Source organism: Salarias fasciatus, chromosome 14 (assembly GCF_902148845.1).
Source record: "Salarias fasciatus chromosome 14, fSalaFa1.1, whole genome shotgun sequence".
NCBI classification, from domain to species: Eukaryota; Metazoa; Chordata; class Actinopteri; order Blenniiformes; family Blenniidae; genus Salarias; species Salarias fasciatus.
Genome location: NC_043758.1, coordinates 5,923,390 through 5,944,025, shown reverse-complemented (window position 1 = coordinate 5,944,025; position 20,636 = coordinate 5,923,390). Strand labels below are relative to the sequence as shown.

The 20,636-nt window shown below is 41.0% G+C and overlaps 1 protein-coding gene across 1 annotated transcript; it reads left to right on the top strand.

Annotated features, from left to right (window-relative positions):
- Window positions 1–12,676: 12,676 nt before the first annotated feature.
- Window positions 12,677–19,902, top strand: aipl1 (aryl hydrocarbon receptor interacting protein-like 1). The gene is given in 11 exon segments (XM_030108605.1): window positions 12,677–12,713; window positions 12,716–12,774; window positions 14,238–14,333; window positions 14,335–14,405; window positions 16,037–16,052; window positions 18,222–18,410; window positions 18,726–18,902; window positions 19,103–19,157; window positions 19,160–19,247; window positions 19,705–19,774; window positions 19,777–19,902. Coding segments are annotated over 11 exon segments (981 nt in total). The 5' UTR covers window positions 12,677–12,679.
- The last annotated feature ends 734 nt before the right edge of the window (window positions 19,903–20,636 follow it).

Below are 20,636 nucleotides of genomic sequence, written 5' to 3'. Positions count from 1 at the left end.
GAAATCATGATTTTTGTAAATAGAGGTATATAGAATAAGTTTTTTTTAAAAGTAAATTTACTGATTGAGTCATTAGGATTCATAATGACTTCATAATGAATCAGCCATAAGTGTAACAGGTATGATGGTAACAGACCTGCTAACATCCCACGTGTTTTTCTCCGTGGTTTTCATCCCTGAATGTTGGCAGCTCGGCTGTTCTTCCATTTTATCTGACATACATTGTCCAACTCGCTGTTAAAGAAACTTCGGTCCCATTTACATAATGTTTCAAGTGAAAACAGAAACCTGTGTTGGATTTTGGGTGTCCGTTTACATGACATCGCCGCCCAGAGTCTCAGAAAATCCTCATTTTTAATAGGTCCCAACTCCATCTCCATGGAACAGGGGGGAAAACAGGACTTTTTTGAAACGCATGTGCACCACGCCTAAAATCGTTAATCAGTATAAAAGCTCAAAACTCTCCACAGTAAAGCTCAAGCATACGAATCCCATAACGAACAAATACATTTTTTGGGGTTCAGGATTTGGAAATAAAACGCCATATCGCAACCTTGCTCGTGAAAAGATGTACTAGAAGCTTGATTTGTTTTTCCATCTCTGATGCCTGAAAGTCTCCACTGTTTTACCTGCGAAGACACAAGTAACAATCTATAAATGTATCATCAGTTTTTTCTCTCTGTAAGACGTGAAAGTAGGCCATCAATGCATCAACGTTTCCTCTCATTTTACTCAAGTAAAAACAGCGGAGGCTGATCCATCCTCCAGTGTCGTCCCTTGGACGCATGCCCACTAACAGATGCAGCTTCTGAAGCGTTTGAAGTGGAAAGGTTCAGCGAGCGAGAACATCTAGAGAGTGGGAGAGAGAGCATCAGCTCGATATAGATGTAGCTGCATGTCTGGCTCACCACATGCAGCAGCACATTAGTGCAGCTGAGTTTTGATTGAGCTGCATGCAACGAGCTTCAGTTGAATGGGAACAACGTTGTGGTGGTGTGTGTGTGAGAGGAGAGAAGAGAGAGCCTGGGAAGTGTGGCCCTTTCTCTGTGCATCACACGCATACTTGGAGGAAAATGTCAATATTGCTCATGAAAGAACAAGATGGGCTGAGCCCCGTCCTGTGCCCAGAACGCACATGGTCCACATTAAAGTCGGTCGTACGCTGCAGTCTACCCCACAAGGGCGTGCTCCCCATCAGTCTAACGTCTGGCTGTTCCAGTGGGCTTCCTTGGCCAGGAAATGACATTGGGTTTGAAACAGGACTTCTGAGTGGATAATCTCTCCCGGGAGTGTTTGCAGAGACTTCCAAGTTCACTGGGTTTGTGTTCAGCCGAGCAGACTGTACCAGCGGGCCGTGATACAGTAAGGCTGAGATCGATGCATTATTCACATAACTCAGATTAGCTCCAGAGCTCCACCAGCAATATCGTCTTGTCCCCTTTCCAAAGATGTGCAGTGCACCTTCAGGTGGATGAAATCAAACGCAACTGTGCATAAACTTTACTTTAATTCTTTTTGTGTCCCATTTATTTGTAATTTGGGGTGCTGCTGAGAAATTTAACAAATAAAGATACATTGAAAACAAGCAGTAAAATGCACTTCATTATTATTATTCTTCTCTAGATGAATTTAACACTCTCTATGCAAATTTAAGTGTCGTGAAAAATTTGTGACAGCAACCTGATTCCCAAACAGGCAGATGATTTGTCTTAAGAACAGGTCCCGGTTAGGTGCATTGAGGTCAGATAGGATGGCTGTGGAGCAGCCCTACTTTAATCCCTTGACCTGGTCTAACCAACAGATTAGACCAGCTTGTTGGGGGAAATGCGCAGGTTGATCCTGTCGCTCTCCGCTTCACTTCAGCCGCATTCAATATCCCACTTCCTCCGCTCATATCCCGACTGGCTGAGCAGAAGAGGTCAATAAAGCATCAACACATAGCTTGATCACTGCGGTGGACTACTTTAAACAATGAGCGATGACAGTGGAGCAGGCAGGATTTCATAAGAGGTTGACTTAACGTAAAACCAGGGAAGGACAAGCAATAATCACCAACAGAAGAAGAAAAAACAACCTCGAACCAGAGCTTCCATTTGAAATGACACTGAAAAGAAAATGAGACTTAAGCTGAATATTAGCTGAAAAAGCCTCATTTTGTTTTGTTAATTTCAATCTTTGACAGGAGTGGCATGTGGAGAAATTTACCAGCTCTCAAACTGAAGCTGCTGACATGTTACGTTATAGCAGAGTTTCCTGTTCGGTCATTTATACATTATGCTGCTTTCCATCAGACCTCAACAGTCATTTGTTTGTCACAAGTAATTGTAAATTGATGCTTTTCGAGTGGAAAAAAAAAATGTGTCATGCATGCGGAATTCGTTCAGGGACGACTGTGTTTTCTTCAGAGAATCACGTGTGAATTAAGCAGGTTTTATTGCCTCGAATGTTCCCGTCGTTGCGTGCTCCGGAATGAAAACCAGCCAGAAAAATTAACATTTGTTGACGTGCTTCTGCAGCAACGCTGCCGTGCGGCTATACTGCAGGATTTAGGGCAAACTGTACTCGGATGCACATCACACAACGTGCCCTGAGTTGAATTATGAATGTTTTGAGATGTCGTTTCTGTTCTTTGTTTTAAAATTCAGCACAAATTATTTCATGAGAGTATCCTGACATCACTGATTTCTCTCCGTAAACACGCATTTGTTTGTCATGCGAGTTGTGGAGAACGACCGCGGCGGCGAACGTCCTCTGAGTGACATGAGCTCTTGTTGAAAGTAAACAGTGGGATTTTGTCCGTATAATCATGTTCGGCCTGTTGGGCCAATTAACAGTGGTTAGCTCACAGCTTGGCACAGAGGGATTTGTCTTCTTTATCAGTGTCAACCAACTGTACCGTCATTATTAGAGCAGGTACAGTTAGAACTCTACATGAGCAACTGAATCTACAAATGTGCCATGAAACTAAAACGTTAAAGCAATTGAAAGACTATTTTAACTAAAACATGGTGCATATCGTATTTTATTGAGCAGAAATGAAGCATATTTCCTTTCATAAGATGTTGTAATGACCTCAACTGATTTTCACTGGAGGAATACAGCTGAATTTTTTCCCTCCTCTGATAATTGCGCTGTGTGAAGTTTGTTTGGCAGCAAAGAATTTTGAATCAATTCAGATTCAGTTCACATCGCTGATGAAAAGAAATAGTCAGAATTTAAATCAGAATTGACATTTGTGAACTGATGATTTTACACTGAAAAATTTCCTGTAACACTGAGACGTCCAGGTAAATAGTTCTGTACATATGAATAGAGGTTGTGTTGTTCAGCCTTGAATTTAATGATGCTTTTGCACTAAGGTGTACATTTGCCTGTTCGATGAAGAAAGTCATCTTAACGGAACGTCTCTGAATACATCGTATTGCTCTCTGTGTGCATGGATGGGTGGTTGTATTACGAAACTACACCGCCTCATAGCGGCATTACGAGAATATGACGTCCTTTCCTATTTTTATAGTAATCCATTAAGTACAGCGATTGCAATATTTTCTGAAACAACAACGCACGAGCCTTTTTCAGTGAATCGTTGTCATGGAAACCAAAGACAATGGATTAACCCAGGTAACGTCACATTTGGAACAGCTACGTTCCCATTCCACAATTTCACCACTTCAGTATAATGAAAGTCTTAATTCCTCTTAACATTCCGGAAAGAAATGTTTTAGAAACACACAAATGCTAAATTATTGGCTGACTATCAACTATCAGTAAACATAAATGACCCTAAAGCATCACTGTGCGTCAGTAATTTCCAGTGAAGGAGACGAACGAGTGCTTCTGCAGAGCGTGTTAACGGGAGCGTCTGTCCAGACTGCATCTTTCCTCTCGCCCACTGAGAGTTGGGATCCGCTCCCCGCAGACCTGAGTTGATGACTTGTGGAAGATGAGAGGACGGATGACTAGTCACGTTCTCTATAACAGTTTGAGAACTTCAGGACATTAATAGTGTTTTCAACAACATTTGTTGTTTCAGACCTGATTAAAACAAAACAAATCCAATGTTAATTTGATATGCTGCCAGTTGGACATTATCAGAGCCTCCTTCATCATTGCATCTTTTTTTTTTCTTGTTTCTCACAAACCTCAAGCGCCTTTTAGCATCCTGTTTTATGTGTTTTTCAGAGAAGTTAGTCGGGAATTAGACAAAATCTAAGTATTTAACTGAGAAAATTGAAGTACTAAGGTAAAGGATCATTTCAGACTCGTATTCCTGAGAAAACTTCCTGACCTTGACTTGAATACAGGTTTTTGCTGTTACATAATGGGTCAGTGTTTGTGCTGTGTGTTGCTCGTCACAGTGAACCAATAGTTCTTGTGCAAATCGGACTTCTGTGCATAACTGTCTGCATGTGCACCGCGGCCTGTATGTCCTGTATGAGTATGTTTGTGTGCCATGTGCGTTTGCCCTTTGTCCTTGACGCTATGTTTTCTGGTATGTAGCTAAAGGTCGGGGCCAGGCGGTGAGCAGGACTGCAGGGGCCCGATCAGGGGGAGCTGACGCTGCGAAGGGCTGCAGAGCCAAAGTCCGGCCGCTCTGACGAGAGCTGAGGAGATTAGAGCTGCCACAACATCACAGCAAAACAGTAAATAAGACTGCAGAGTATGGATGCATAAGGTGCATAAGGAACTAATCAGCAAGTGAGTGCATGTTTGATTCAGATGCTGCACTTAAATATATCGTGAGAGTAATTTAAGTGATCTGCACACCTCACCAGTCCGAGCTAATGAGTCATTCTAGAAGCTTCTCGCCTGTCGTTACCCTCTGCATTACTTCAAAAGAGTCCGTGCAGCAGGCTGTTCCTCTGAATTCTGCAAGCCAGGACAGATACAGAGTGTGCGCACACACACACACACACACACACACACACACACACACACACACACACACACACACACACACACACACACACACACACACACACACAGAGAGAGAGAGAGAGAGCAGAGTGAGCGATGCAGTTGTCCTCCTGTTGGCCAGAGGAAGCATTGCAGGGTCAAAAGTCCTCTGTGCTTCTGTGGGTCTGTTTCACAGAGTTGTGACGTTCACGATCTTTAAGGCGTCATATTCTTACGTCTATTTCTTCTTACTAAAAAAAAATGCATGCTATTAAAATGTTCACTCTGGTGTCTCATAATTGATGAACAGATCTTCACTGATCTGCATGTTTATGTGTTACAGCTTCTTCCAGGTCTGCGTCTGGGTCTCATTCTGGGTCAAACATGTTGGACTCCATCTTTGTTTGTCATCCTGATCCATATTTCCTGACAGAAACATGCTGGTTGCCATGGGAACGGTACACCAACACTACCAGTAGAGGAAGAGCGTTCAAGAAGACGTGCAAACATCCGAGTGAACTCAAAGAGGACCTGAGGAGTGAGGTTAGTGTTTCAGTTCGCAGCACTCACGACTGCAATAGTTGTTTGAAAAAAAGTAATTTTGAATCACTTTCAATAAACTAAACCTCACTGTGTCACACAACGAAATCCATTTTTTTTCTATGATTGAGAATTTTACATTCTAAAACTACAGTTGGTGCTTCTGATCATAATCATTACTAGACTAGTTGTCAAGGACTAGTCACTAATAATTCTGTTAGTAAATAACAAGTTCAAATTCAAGCAGTGAAACTTGAGATATTGAGTTCAATTAAGGAACATTGCCGGTATTTGCATATTTATAGGTACATATAATATCAAGCGTGGAGTATTTGGACACATTTACCCAAATAACTAATATTTTTTATGCAGAAAACCACACACGCAACCCTGGTTAGAAACACATTTAAATTTCTTTCTAAATTTCCATGTGGGAATTCTGAAGTTCACTCTCATACATACCACACCAGTCAGTGAACTGTTGAGTGGCAGTGTGACTTCCTGCCTCCTCAAAATCCTGAACTTCATGAACATCCTGTCCATCATGGGTTGAAAATAAAGAATGGCCTGTAGCCTCTTCATTCAATTAATTCATTCATCTGTCCATTCACCCACTTTTCTCTCTCTCTCAAACAAACATGTAGACATAATTCAGTTATTTTAGATGCACTTTCAACTTTTATTAGAAGCTTCTCTGTTTAGTCACTTATGATTTGAGAGGTAATGAAACATTTTAAATTTCAAACATCTTAGGGAGAGTCTAGAAGAAACTAATCTAAAATACAAATGAGCCATTTGGAAAATCTTGAGAAGCAGACGCCACAATAAACATCTCTTCTCTGTGTTTTCATAGACACATTCACGCCAGTGAACACTAAATTAAATGGCAGTCAACTTGTAAGCAGCAGCGCTCTTCTTTCACTCTTCAGATTTTAGTTCATCAGTGAAATTGAGATGCCAGTGAGGTGAGAAGAAAATGTGTGCGCTGAAGCACGACACAAACAAGTACAAAGTGAGCATAAATGTGTCTTCTACAAGACGAAAGGCGACCATGAGTTCATTTCATTTCACATTTAGACACACTGCATTACAGCTTCCCTGTTTTCTGCTCCGGACACGTCTGACAGCTGCTGACGGTTGGTAAAAGGGTTTGTAGTACTAATAATACAAAAAAAATGCAACTGTGTTTCTCTGGTGGTTGGAGGGAGTGTTGTAATTCATGCAGTATGAGAATGAAAATAGCCTGTTAGTACGAGGAGCCAGAACATATCTCAGCCGTCACCAAAACCGCTGCCATGTTGAGAGATGTCAGATCTGCTTCTCTCCTGCTGAAACACACACTTCCTGACAGCAGGTTTCGACTCCTCTCATCCTCTGGAACTAAATCGAGATCTAGAAACTCACAGAGTTCAGCCAGTGAACTGAGTGAAGCTGATCATTTATTGGTCGTGTTCCAGTTTTCCTCTTTTTTCTTTTTCTTTTTGTAAAGCAGACCCTACTTCATAACGCTGCTTTGTTGCATCTGTGTTAAACTTGTTTGTTAGAAAAATAAATCATTCTTTTAAAGATGAGAACTCGGCACTTTTAGCAATGTCCCTCATCTCCTGGACCACCAAGAAACGCATCACAGAGATAAATAGAATTTCAAACAAAACCACAGAAATTCTAACTGATCACATAAAAGAAAAAATGTTTGTTTTTTTTTTTTTTCTGAGAAATATGAGTCACTTTTAGTGTTTGGTGTGTCTGAATGTAGGTTGGATGCTTCTCATGTTCTGCTTCCAGTCAGCACAGATCGAGCCTCTGGCGATGAGGATATTAGTGAACGTGTTACTCGTGTTGTGCTCGTTCTTCTCCATCGCAGTCATGGCCAGGAGCGCTGAGCTGCTGGACAGTGTGCACGCCTGTACTCTTTAGATAGCAGTTCTTCCCTCTGACTGTGTCCCTGGTAACTGCATATGTGCGTGCATGTGAGCGTGCACGTGTGCGTGCATGCGTGCAGGTGAGCGAGCGTCTCTATTGGAGTGGCTGTGATTCACTCAGCGGCCTTCCATCCTGTCACTTCTCCACACACGAACACGATGGATGGACATTCATGTGACACGTTACCTTGACCCCCCCGACCCCGCGTCGTGTTCATCAGCTTCTCACAGATCCGGCGCCGCAATGTGAGATAAAGCAACAGCAGCGCACGGGCCTTCTCTGTTTGACGGACTTGGAAACACATGTAATGAATATTTGTAGCTTCTTGGATGTACTCGTAAAATCCGGTGGATGTGAAAGTGGCTACCAGCTTGTCTATTTATGGAAAGATCGCATGTTCTAATAATGAGAATGACCCTGTAGGTCAGGGGTCGCAGCAAATTTCCTAAAGGGGCCCCATAAAAAGCTCAGACCCGAGTGGGGGATGGAGCCATTAGCTGACCCCTGTTAGAACCGATATAAATATACCTCTTAAAAAAATCATCTTTCTGCAGGGATTAATGAGCTACTGGTCCACATTTTGCATCCGTCTCTAATTTCTCACCATGCCCGTCGACTAACAGCGATCTCCTTCTTTGATCCCAGCGCAGGAGATTTCCATGTTTTCGTCACAACTTTCTTCTTTTTTTTAAATCTTAGTTTATTGAGGCCCGTCTGGAAAATTGCGTAATTTTTCTCCATGTAACCCATCATATTCATAGTTATACTAGCTAAATAAATTAGGAATAATAAGTTGGACACCTTCAAATGAAAGGTATTTTGTGGTCAGAGGAATTCAGACCAGAGAAGCAGCAACAAAGACAGCCCTCCTGTCAAAAAAAAGCTCAAATCCAGCCCTAAGACTGGCTGTGTGGTCCAACCTGCTGGAGGATAAACACTCTCTAAACAACAAAGTGGATTATTTGTCACTATGGAGGACTCTCTAATGCAGCATGTGTCTTTGTGGTTGTGGTTCTTCTTCTGCAAGCTGCCAGGACTAAATGATCCCGTCACCATCTCAAATGTACGCCATTTAACATTCTTTATTTTCAAACTTAATAATAGGCTTACAGAAGAAAACAGCTATTATGATGTGATTAAATGTGTGTCCTGCAGTGTGAAAGTAGCCGCGGCGTTCTGTCCAGTCACGCATATCCAGCCTCTCATCTAACCTGAGTGCAATAAGAATCATTATAAAATAGCAGAAAACAAAGGGGAGGTGATAGTTCAGAACTTGAAGGTGCCAAAACTCTTGACAGAATGTACCAATTGACTCAGTAATGCCACCTGGTGCACCTGGAGTTATTGAAGCTAACAGGAGAGATCCGTTGCTGTTTGGATGTTTTCATCTTTTCATGCGTGGTTCAGTTCATACTGGAGATTCATTATGATGAATATGTGTATATGTGCAGGGTATTTATAAAATGCTAGCGTGAAAATGAGTTAACATAACGTGAGACTCCGTATAGTTCAGAAACAGCATGTTGAAAGAAAGTCACAGTTTCCTCAAAGGCTCAAAACATGGTCTGAAAGTCAAAGCTTCACATCTGCTGCGATAACAACTTTCCTCAGATGATAATCGATCAGTGAAGAGTCTCAATTAAAGAAAGCCTTTAGAAGCATTCATGAAGGAATATCACGTCTGTGTAGACAGATGAACTTCAGAGTTTGAAAGTAGAGAAAACTGTATGAGCAAAGTGACCTTGGCTATAAAAGCTGCTCTTTAAATACAGTGATGGTCAGAAAAGTTGTAGTTATATTGTTAAGTTGTCTGTTCCCTGTAATATGGTGGTAATGTGGCTCTGTTTCTGATTGTCAGTGTGTGGGAGGATGAGCCTCACTTCACAGAGCTGGCACCACATCAGCTGTCATCTGGTTTGGCCTTATTCCAAGCTGTCATTTGTGCCTGAATGGAAGATTTCATGTTTTTCACAACATAAAATATTATTGCAAACAGGAATCAAAAACAATCAAAACTTTTTATTTTCCATTATTTGGAGTTTGTGGATGTGAAATAACTACTAAATCCTGACATGTCGTCTGCAATCGTCTTAAATATGATCTTAATATCTATCCATTACATTCAGTTACCTCAGTTCTAAAAATATGTTTTATAATACTAAAAAGGCCTCCCCCTGACCTCCATATCTTCCTGTCCCGAAGCTCTCCGGCTCCCTCCCAGGCAGGACACTCTGAAAGACACTGCTGTCTACCAGATTATCATGTGTGAAGTATTTCCATGTCGCAAACACAGTGAAACTGAGTGTGTTGTCTTCTAAACCTGCTGACTGACTGCAAGCCGCTCCTCCGAGCTGTTCATCTTCCTTTTGCATCTGCTTGGTCAGCTCTGAGTGTCAGTCATGGAGGTAAAAGACACTCTCTCACTCTCCTGTCCCTCTCTCTCTCTCTCTCTCGCTCCAGCTCTCTTTCTCTGCTCCTTGCTTACCTTCTTTGTGCCTCATTCCCACAGCAGAGGCACAAAAGGTTTACACATCCATAAACATTATGCTATGTGCGTATATGCTGTGCGTCATGGAAGGATCCCTCCCCTGTGTGTTATGTATATGAATGAAAGGCTTTTACACAGGGTATGGCTCCTCCCCAGGAAATCCATGACTGAACTTTCCAGAAATAGAGTATTACTTGCTTAAAGTGGAACTACAGCATCAGCGGTAGCTTTCCAGACCGACTTAACACGATTGAGACTCAGGGTCCTGCGCCCTGGTTGGCAGGACTTCGAGTTTGTTGAACACGTTGCGATGTGGCGCGCGTTCAGTTTCAGCAGACGGGTTCATTCAATTTCCCACGGTACAATGTACATGCAGAAAATTGAGATGTGAATGCATATTCACACACACACGTTCACACACACATAAGCGCACCTGGGCACGCACAGGCAGATCACCACAGAAAGGTGTAGGCGGCGTGACGCAAAAAAAAAAAAATGACTCACTCTTACATAAAAGCGTCACAAAGCACAGCACCGTCACTGCATTGTCCTCTCCAGCAGATCGGATGAATTGCTGCCCCGCCTGTCCTGACTGGAGGGAGCGAGAGGAACCAGAGGTGATAACGCTGAACACGCTCAATCACCTCCCGTCACTCTCAACCACACTGAGATTTACGCCCCGGCTCAAAATTAAAGACGCAGACTCGCAAATGAAGATGAATAACCCAATTTTCTCCTTATTTTAAACCCGCAGATATGATGATGTAAAATGCTGTAACTATAGCAACAAAAACCTGTCATCCAAGACCCCCCCCCCCCCCCCCCCCCCCGGCACCCCACCACCACCCACCATATGCCCATGTTGGATTTTCAGTGTTTCCAAACTGACTTGGCAGCTGAGCATTGATATGTCCTCAAATAATTATTATACGTTTTACTTAAAACAGTTGTAAAACAGCAGATATGTTCATAATGGCGAATAATAGATTTATCCTTCGAATGACATATTTACATCATTTCCCTTTAAAAAGCCGTACTGGGTGATGTTTAATCAGAAATCCAGTCGATGTTTCTTTCTTTCTGACCTCCAAGTGTCTCTCCTCTTCCTGAAGCAGCCTGTTCAAAGACTGAAGATAGATTATTTTTATCTTTTTGAAGTCAATCCTTTTGCAAAGTGGTTTTCCCTTTAAAAAAATGAAGTTTGTGAGAGTTCTGTTTTCACCTGAGTGCACTTAAAACCTGGTATAATCCAGAACAGGATCTGATCTCCCTGCTATGTCGAACTCTTCCACAAGAGGGTAGGAAACCTGCCTTTCCCTTGGAGGGCTGCCAAACACACTGAACTGTTGCCCAATCCTGTTTGTTACATTCATTTGGGGGAGAAAAAAAAACAGGAAGAAAAAACAAACCAGTACATTCATGCAAAAAAAAAAAAAATCAAATTTTAGTTTGTATGACTTGATTGAAAAATCAAGCAGTTGAAATTCTGACCATTGCATGTTGTTCCACTGAGTGAAGACAAAGCCGTAAAGTTATATAATCATGAGTAATGGCAACACGCAGTTATGGGGTTTTCTATTTGTGCAATTAGTAAGGAATAAGGCATTAACACTGGATAATGTTTGGGAATAATTACCCTCCTCAAAGTACTTGCAGACTTTGTTAGCAAACTCAACAGGGGCCTTGGATTACACACAAACACACACTCATGCGCACACAAACACACTGCCCAGATGGGAGACAGATGTTTAATAGACAAGGTCAAGGAGTCCATACAGTAATTGTCTGCTGCACCATTTCTTAGTATTCTCTGTGTTTCTCAGATCGCCACATGAACACAAATCCAGGAAATTTCCTCTGGAATGGAAACCACTTCCTACGCTCGCGGAACTATTTCTGTTTCTTTTCTTGCTTTCATTTCACTTTTCCACACATGCACACATAAACACACACCCCGCGCGCACACACAGCTCCTCAGTTTTTGTGGTGTCTTCTTGAACGGTTGTATCAAACATGCAAGAAATTGCAATCAATCAAAGAGGAAGATCGGACAAGATGAAAGTACCTGATCTGTTCACTGAGGGCTGCTGGAGAACTATGTTGAGGAAAAGGGTGAAACTGAGAAATCACAATGTCGGCAGCAGTGAGAATTAAAGAGCAGTAACAGCAGTATTTTGTCAAATTCGTACAACTTTGTTGGGTTTGTGAAACAATGATCAAACCTGCAGAAATAGTGTGTCCTGTGAAGAGACGTAGCACACACCTGGAGGGGCGTGCAGTGGCAACGTTAAGATGTAAAAATTCAGATCGAGACTTTATCTCTCAACAGATTTTGTGTAATAAAAAGCAATAACTTTTGATATTTCCTGGACTTTTTGACGATCTCATACAGTTTAGAATAAATCAGGACTTTAGTTGAGCAACTAACTAAAATACGTCTTGATCGTAGACCCACTCTCAGACTGACGTAGTCACATATAAATAAAGAAAGAAAGAAAAACTCTTATAAAAGAGTGATGATATTGTGTTTTTGCATGATTCCAAATGTGTTTTTTTTCTCCCCTGACTCTGGTATCCGCTGCTTTCTGGAAGTTTCTGTAGTGTCCAGTAAAAGTGTTGATGGTGAGTGGTATCAGCTGATGTAACATCACATAAGAAGCTTCGGAGACATGAGGGATAGGAGGAGAAGTTTCTAATCTCATTATCTCTGCCTTCCATAATCCTCCTCAATCATCCACACACTTTTTTAAATGTGTGCAGCCTCATGCATCACAGAGATACATGCACTGCAATACACTGTGATCAGGGTGGGAAGAATAAAACGTGTCAGATATGCAGGACGCCATGCTGCTGGGAACGGAGGGAGTCAGAAAACCATTCTCCATGGAGGCACCGGGGAAATCCCCAAGTTCATCACCGGGGCAAAGGTACTGCACACCGTCATCGTTCACAACATAAGGACAGTGTGGTCACTGCAAATGAGAAATCCTGGTGTCATGCAGTGTGCAGGAGATAAAACAACCGCTGCAAAAGTCTTTTGATTTTAGGACTTACTGGCAGAATTATAGGGAATAATGCAAAAATGTTCAGAATAATTCAGCTTTTTTAAATTAAATCTATTAAGTGTCAGTGTGTAAAAATAAATTTAATTCCAGATACACTGCAGGTCCGCTGCACACGTTGGATCAAATCAAGTGAATCAACACATTTTTATATAAACAATCTATTAGAGTAAAGTCGTATAGGCTAATATGGGCCAGTCGTGGTTCAGTTGTTTGTTGACTCCCCCCACCTGATGAAGTTCCCTTGAGCAAGACACTGTGCGTTTTCCTGAGTATTGCAGTGTTTTCTGATGGGACTTCAGGGTGAATGAAAACAAACTTTCCAGATCCATCAATTGGTACTGTGTCCGTGCTAATTTAAAACTTGTGTGACTCAACCAGACGCACGTGGAAAAGTTGGTTGCAGTTCCGCGTGGCTGCCAGCAGAGGGAGATAGAAGACGTGCAGTTTATCACCTAGTGTCTAGAGAACAAATATTCTGTGGATCAATCAGCAGTCCTACTCCATAAACCAGGTTTAAAGATGCTGTTAAACATTTTGAAACTGAATTATAATATTTTTCCCACTCTGGAAATTAAAAATCTCAAACTGATGTAAGTTAAATAATAATTTCACCGTTACTGTATAATTACAGATGTGAAATCAATATTTTTTATATAGCTGGAATAATATTTTGCAACAGTTTTGTGAATTAATTCTCTATCAGTTTTTACACTTATGTCTTGTTATCATAATTCTTTCCCAAATGTGCATTATTTGTAATATACTGAAATAGATATTATCTCCTTTTTATTTGTACTTTTTTTTATTTTTAATCTATAAACACTTTTCAACTCTCCTATATGAATAAAGTGTATTATTATTCGGTCATTGCTCAGCGTTGTGGCATCTTGACTTCAATAAAATCATTCAGTTTGGTTCTGTTTGAGATAAAATGCATGAAAGCTTGCAAAAATGTTTTTTGCCCAGCGGGATGCACATGTTTCTTCTCAGTTTCACTTTCCCTGGATATAATAAAACCAAGCAGTGCTGGCGTGTGTCTTCTCCCCTGCCTGTCTGCCATGTTGAATAACATGGAGCACATGTGACTCTCCTGACATAAGATCTGAGTTTAAGGCCGGTTTGGTTGGATAAGTCTTCACTCTTGTTGCATTCCATTCTCATATTTCTAATTATTTCTATCAGATCTTTTGGTTATCTGATTGAGTTTCTGGATAACAGTGTCAAACTTCAAAGTTTTGCGATTGGAAGACAACGCAGTTCGCTGGGGTCACAGTCGTCACGCTCACACCCAAGTGGTCTTCATCGTTATTTTCCTGTGGTTTCAGGTGACCTTTCACTTCCGCACCCAGCTGTGTGACGACGAACGCACCGTCATAGACGACAGCAAGGCGGTGGGCACGCCGATGGAGATCGTGATCGGCAAACATGTTCAAGCTGGACATCTGGGAGACGCTGCTGGCCTCCATGAGGATCGGCGAGGTGGCCGAGTTCTGGTTGTGACACCACTGTGAGTGCCACAAGACCACAGAACACCCACAGCTCTCCGCATGTTTGACTCCCTTGGTTTTCTGCTTGTTTTTAAAGAAAATTGGACAAACAGTTCATTGTGGAAAGTGTGACTATGCGCTTCAGACAGAATGACTTCACGGCGCACATGTGAGAGTCAGAAACACTGCTCCAATTAGAAATGAACAAAACAACATGACGAGGACATGCTGATGTGATCCAGTTATGAATTAAAACCTGAACTTAAAGCACACGCAGATGACAGGATTGTTTGACTGTTTCACCAGATCACAACCAGCTTCAACAGACTGTATATATCCTGATCGATATAATAAAAGGGGTTTTTTAAAAAGTGGAAGCCTCACAGGGCCTAAAACCACACATGCTTTGTCTCACACCAAATATCAACTTCCCTCATGTTTCAAGCTATAAACAGCAGCGGCAGCTGGTGGAAAAATAATCAAGGTGGGCTGTGCTTTATGAGTTCTGTTGCCTATTAAGTCAAATTCAGTGACCAGCCCAGAATAACGGAAATGAACGGTTGATTCTCGAGCTCTGAGAAATAGAAATTATTTAATGCCAGTATTAATAACTTGATGCATGTTATACGAAACATATCTGGCATATTGTACAGTGCACAACCTTTAAACTAATTTGGAAACCAGTCATTAATTAGGTTAACTCATTTTTTTAAAACAATTCAGTCGACTGCTACAGCAGTGCACCCCTATGGAAGAAACCTGTCAAATGGCATGTTCACTGGCCTGAGCAGGTTCTGTCGCCTCAAGCAGAATTTATTGTGATAAATTAAGATTTATGTATGTAATATGTTGTTGCAAATTTAAACTGACAATTTTCTTAAAATAAGTGATTTAAATAAGTGACACGCATCACACACTTTCAAATCCCTGCTATAAATGCCTGGGAAATTATAGTAATATTCAATTTTATCCAAAAGGGAACAGTTACACTCCATTTTTATTTTTGATATTGCAGTGATATTGAGCTGGCGATGCTGCTTCTTAAAAGATGATTTCTTTTTATTATTTTCACCAGACAAGAGATGAACAAACATCCGAAAACATCATTCAAATAAAGTGCACCATAACATTAAAAACACCTCTCACTAAAAACATAATAGCCAACATGGAGTGTGTGTGTGTGTGTGTGTGTGTGTGTGTGTGTGTGTGTGTGTGTGTGTGTGTGTGTGTGTGTGTGTGTGTGTGTGTGGGCATGGCACACTGTCAGAGACAGATGGGTTGAGGCATACTGTCATTAATCTGCAGCAGCCTCACTTTTCCCTAATCGGCTCTGACGACCGCTGAGTCAGCACTACGGACTCTCCTGCACTCTGATTAGATTTGATGGGCTTAGAGCATTTATTTCACCCTGAACAACAAGGCACCAGTACTCTCTCTACTGGATATGCCCTGCACTGTCACTGTCACTGTTACTCCCTAAAATTTAGATCACTTTTTTTTAATATAAATATATTTCATCTGAACGTACACAAAACGCTGGTTCGAGGATCCGCACCGTCAAATTGAGATTGCATTGCAGTGTTTTATTAGATGTAACGTTTGTGGCCATTTTTTAAAGATTTTGTTTTTCTTTTCAGGGATTGTTCCACTATAGTCTTTTATGAAGCTTGGCCATTTTGTCCTCTTAGTTATTTACCTGCTGTCAGTTTCCCAACAGAGCAAGTTTAAGCAATGCAAGCAATTTTTGTTTTATCATGTAATTTTTTTAATGTCTTTTCTCCTTTTTTTCCAAAGAAATAAATTGAATTCATATTTTTTCAGTATTTATTTATTTAATTTATTACTGCACTTTATCTATTTTTCAAGTTTTAACAAATCCCACTATTCTTCCTGTTTTAAATATTTAGCTTATTTTGTTGTTTTTAGCCTCAATATTGGACCATTTTTAGAAATGAGTTGGAATCCAATGAAATAAAAATCAAAATGAAACGATATTTACCTTACATATTCTGAAAATATCATGGAGCCACGGCAGGAATATGTATTATGAAAATCAATACTTCCAGTAAACATGGAATCAATTTTAATTGATTCTCAATATGATACTTTATTTCACAAGTTAATCAATATTACACTGTTTAGAACCTATTTCCTGCTGGTTGGCCATAACTATTTCCTCATCTATGTGTGATTTAACCTCTCTCTCCCTCTCTCTCTCTCTCTCTCTGTCTCTCTTCTCTCTCTCTACTGTCTCTCTCTCACATTTGTCAGAAAACACAAAAACATTGTCCTCACCTCTTTCCTTTAAAAAGAAAGTTTCTTCCATTTTAAAGGGAGTTTTTTTTTCCACACTCACTTATGCTTGTTCATGTGGAACTGTAAAGGTTTCTAGAAATGACTGTGATGTACTTGGTGCTATATAGATCAATCTGAAATGAATAGAATGGTAAGTTGTGTATATATATATACAGTGTCATAATTCAAATGAAAGCGCATACTGTGAAATGATTATCATATTTACATTAAATGCTTAACAATGAAATTAAATATGATGAATGTTTTGTAAAAAAAAAAAAAATGTTGCTTTTAAACCGATACTTTGTTGTCTCAGTCAGAAAGTTCTAATGATGTCATATCTAATTTGTATAGCTACTCATTTGCATATCTAAATTAAATTAGATGATGATGACATTTAAAATTGATACATTGTTGCAACTCCTGAGTCAGGGAAGTTTCTAAATGGCGCCATTTTACAGTAAGAAGGAACCATATTGGTGCAAAGTGAGTCACGTGACACGGAAGTACAGACATCTATTGACATACATCTATTGTGTTTTATTATTCTCATATAAGTGTAAAAATTCCATCAAATTTGGTGTCTTGTCTCATATTATCACACAGCAACATTTGAATAATTTATATTAATGCAGTGTTTCCTGTTTGCAAATTATTCTGTCAAGTGTCCATTTGTTTCATTAATCACATATTCTGTTTCCTATTAAATAATTGACCATGTAACTCCCAACTTCCATGAGCGATCAAACTTATTTGATATTTTTTTAAGTTATGCAATAGTTGCTTTACCTAGAAATTAGTTTCTTTTAAAAAAAATTTGCTAATTTTTGAAGAAATAACTCGTAACTTTCAGTAATTACTTTTTAAACTAAATTTTAGAGGTATTTCTGTGTTTTTCATGTTTAAGGAATTAAATAAATGTTACAATATATAAAAACTGACAATATTAAATAGCAAAATAGTGTTGTTTGGCATTACTGAAGGTGCTTCCTGTTGAATATCTCCAATAAAAAACGGGATGTTAAAAAGAGGAAAACTTGACAAATGGGTTGCTCATGTGGAACTGTTAGTTTTTTTCCTCTGTAAAAATGCCTAGAAATGGCAGTGTTGCATTTGTCCCTGTACAAAAATAAATAAATAAATAAATAAATAATAAAGTACATTTCAAAGGTATGTACACCATCTTTACAATAAAAAAAAATATATATATTGCTAACAAAATCAGAATGGACAAAAGCAAACACCGAGAAATGTCACAGAAATAACAGAGAGCTGAGAGACTTTATCTTTTTTAAATTCACATTAAGTACATTGCACTTTGCACGGTTTGTTGGGTTTTATAGCTCACAACATAAACTTGGAACAACAGTGATTTTCAGGTGCTGAACTTCTTGGAAAACACACATTAGGTTGTGTAAAATCATTATTTTGTTCTGCATCCACTGCATGCTTCTGAATAATCAGAAACTCTAAGTCAGCCTCAGTGTGTCCTGACGCGACTCTTGGATTTCTCTCCCTTCTCTCCAGCACACCGGTGTTTATCCACTTGTATCCAAGAGCATGCGTCGCATCGCAGAGGGCAAAGACCCGGTTGAATGGCAGATCCATACATGCGGCATGGCCAACATGTTTGCCTACCACAGCCTGGGCTATGACGACCTGGACGAGCTGATGAAGGAACCCAAGCCTCTCTACTTTGTCCTGGAGCTGCTCAAGGTGAGAGAGAGGGATTCAAAAACTCTGCTGGCAAGAAAATTCCAGACTTGAGCCAAGTTTAGCAAGCACATCTGTTTTAGAGTGGGATGACTTTTACATGTCAAGACAATTCAGTGTAAGGAAATAAATCAATCTGTCATTTCTCTTATTGATTGAGGACGTGCGTTTACGATACTGGGCAGGTGAATGGAGTGGAATTCATGTTCTGTTGTTAAAGCAAGATCTACAAGTATTTTATGTCAGACACGTTTAACTCTGTATATTTAATGAATGGAACCTGAAACTAAGTCGAAGTTCGTCTGTGTTGACTGTCAGGTGCAGCAACCCAGCGAGTACAACAGGGAGACGTGGGCCCTGAGTGATGAGGAGCGGCTGAAGGCCGTCCCAGTGCTGCACGGCCAGGGGAACAAATTCTACAAACAGGGACGTTACAGAGAGGCTACTCTCAAGTACAAGGAGGCCATCATCTGCCTCAAGAATGTCCAGACGAAGGTGACAGCGTCTGCTGAGAGGTGGAGCACTGTCAGGGGAGAGGGGAGGTCAGGGGGAGCCGAGCAATGTGAAGCTGGGTTGAACATTTCTGTTATTCTTCTTAGAAAAAACCCTCGTCTGACCTCAGACTTTATTCATGATGGCTCATGAAAAGGTGTCGCGTTTCACTGAACTCTTCCTGTTCTGTGTTCCCTCTGCAGGAGAAATCGTGGGACGTCCCGTGGATGAAGCTGGAGAAGATGGCCACCACGTTAACCTTAATTACTGCCAGTGTTTGCTCCGCATGGAGGAGTACTACGAGGTCATCGAGCACACCAGCGATATCATCAATCACCACCCAGGTCTGTCACCGACAGAGACGAATGTGTGTGTGACTCTGCCGTGATGGATGGAGAAGTAACACTGACACCTTAAAACTGAATGACTTTTCATTGTTGGTCCTGCTGGACCCTGTTTTTCAACCTGTGTCAGCTGGATGGCCCTCTGGTGGATAGGGCAGATAATAATGAGTGGAAGAGGCAGAGTTTCAATTCTGGACAAAATAATCTCATCCCAGCCGGTTGATTTATGACAGAGAACGTCTGTCATGCCGTGTGAGCATTATAGTTTATTCTGTGTTCCGTGTGTTGGACATATTTTTCAGAGAGTGACTGTGTGTGCAGCTTTTACTGTAGCTGTAAATGTACATTTCATGGACCTAATAAAACCAGATCCAATAAAAGCCATGAAATGCAGTACTAAGGTCCGCAATCATGCAGAACTTGGCAGAACTAAGCAGATCTCTGCCGGTTTTGTCCTCCAGTGTGGTGAAGGCCTTCTACCTGCGAGGAAAAGCCCACATGGAAGTGTGGAACGAGGCGGAGGCCAGGCAGGTACTTCAGACAGGGTGCTGGACCTGGACCCCGGCATGAAGAAAGCCGTCAAGAAGGAACTGCTGTGCTCAACATGCGCATGAGGAGAAGACCAAGAGGACAGGAGCAAGTACAAGGGCATGTTTTAATACAGCGAGAGGGAAGCACACACCTCTGTGAGGAAGAGTCAACTCACGGTCACCGCCTCATTACCGACCTCCACACAGACCGTGAGAGTCTCCTGGGTGTGAGAACGATTCAATAAAAGCAAGCTGTCTAATAAATCAGGGAATTGAATTAAACCCCTTTCCTTTCTTACGTCCTTTTCTTTCTTTGAGGTGACACTGAACTAAAGTTGAATTGAGAACTTTTCTTTCATAAATGTAATTTATTTCACCTGGGTCGAATACCTTGTTTTTTTTTGCACTCTTGATATATTTTTGTATTTATTGTTTAGCCACAGCTTGTCCAAAATCACAACGTCAGCAGATACACACACACCAACGTCCAGAATAGGTCCTGCAACCGGTGCACTGCAGGTCCGTCACCCCTCCACACGGTGGCGCTTTGGCCACAGTTATCCATCTGAATCAAGCCAACCGCTGCCTGCAAGCCTCAGCAGTGTTTGTCTCTTCATCAGGGACTCATAAACCTCTCTCTCTCCTCTCTCCTCTCTCTCTCTCTCTCTCTCTCTCTCTCTCTCTCTCTCTCTCTCTCTCTCTCTCTCTCTCTCCTCTCTCCTCTCTCTCTCTCTCTGCACATCAGTAGGAACCACGCCAACAAGTCACTTGAGGGTGTGGGGTGGAGAAGCTTAAACCACCAGGAAAGAGAAGATTCGTGACTGATGTGGCTCATAAACAGAAATCACAATGCACAGCGCGAT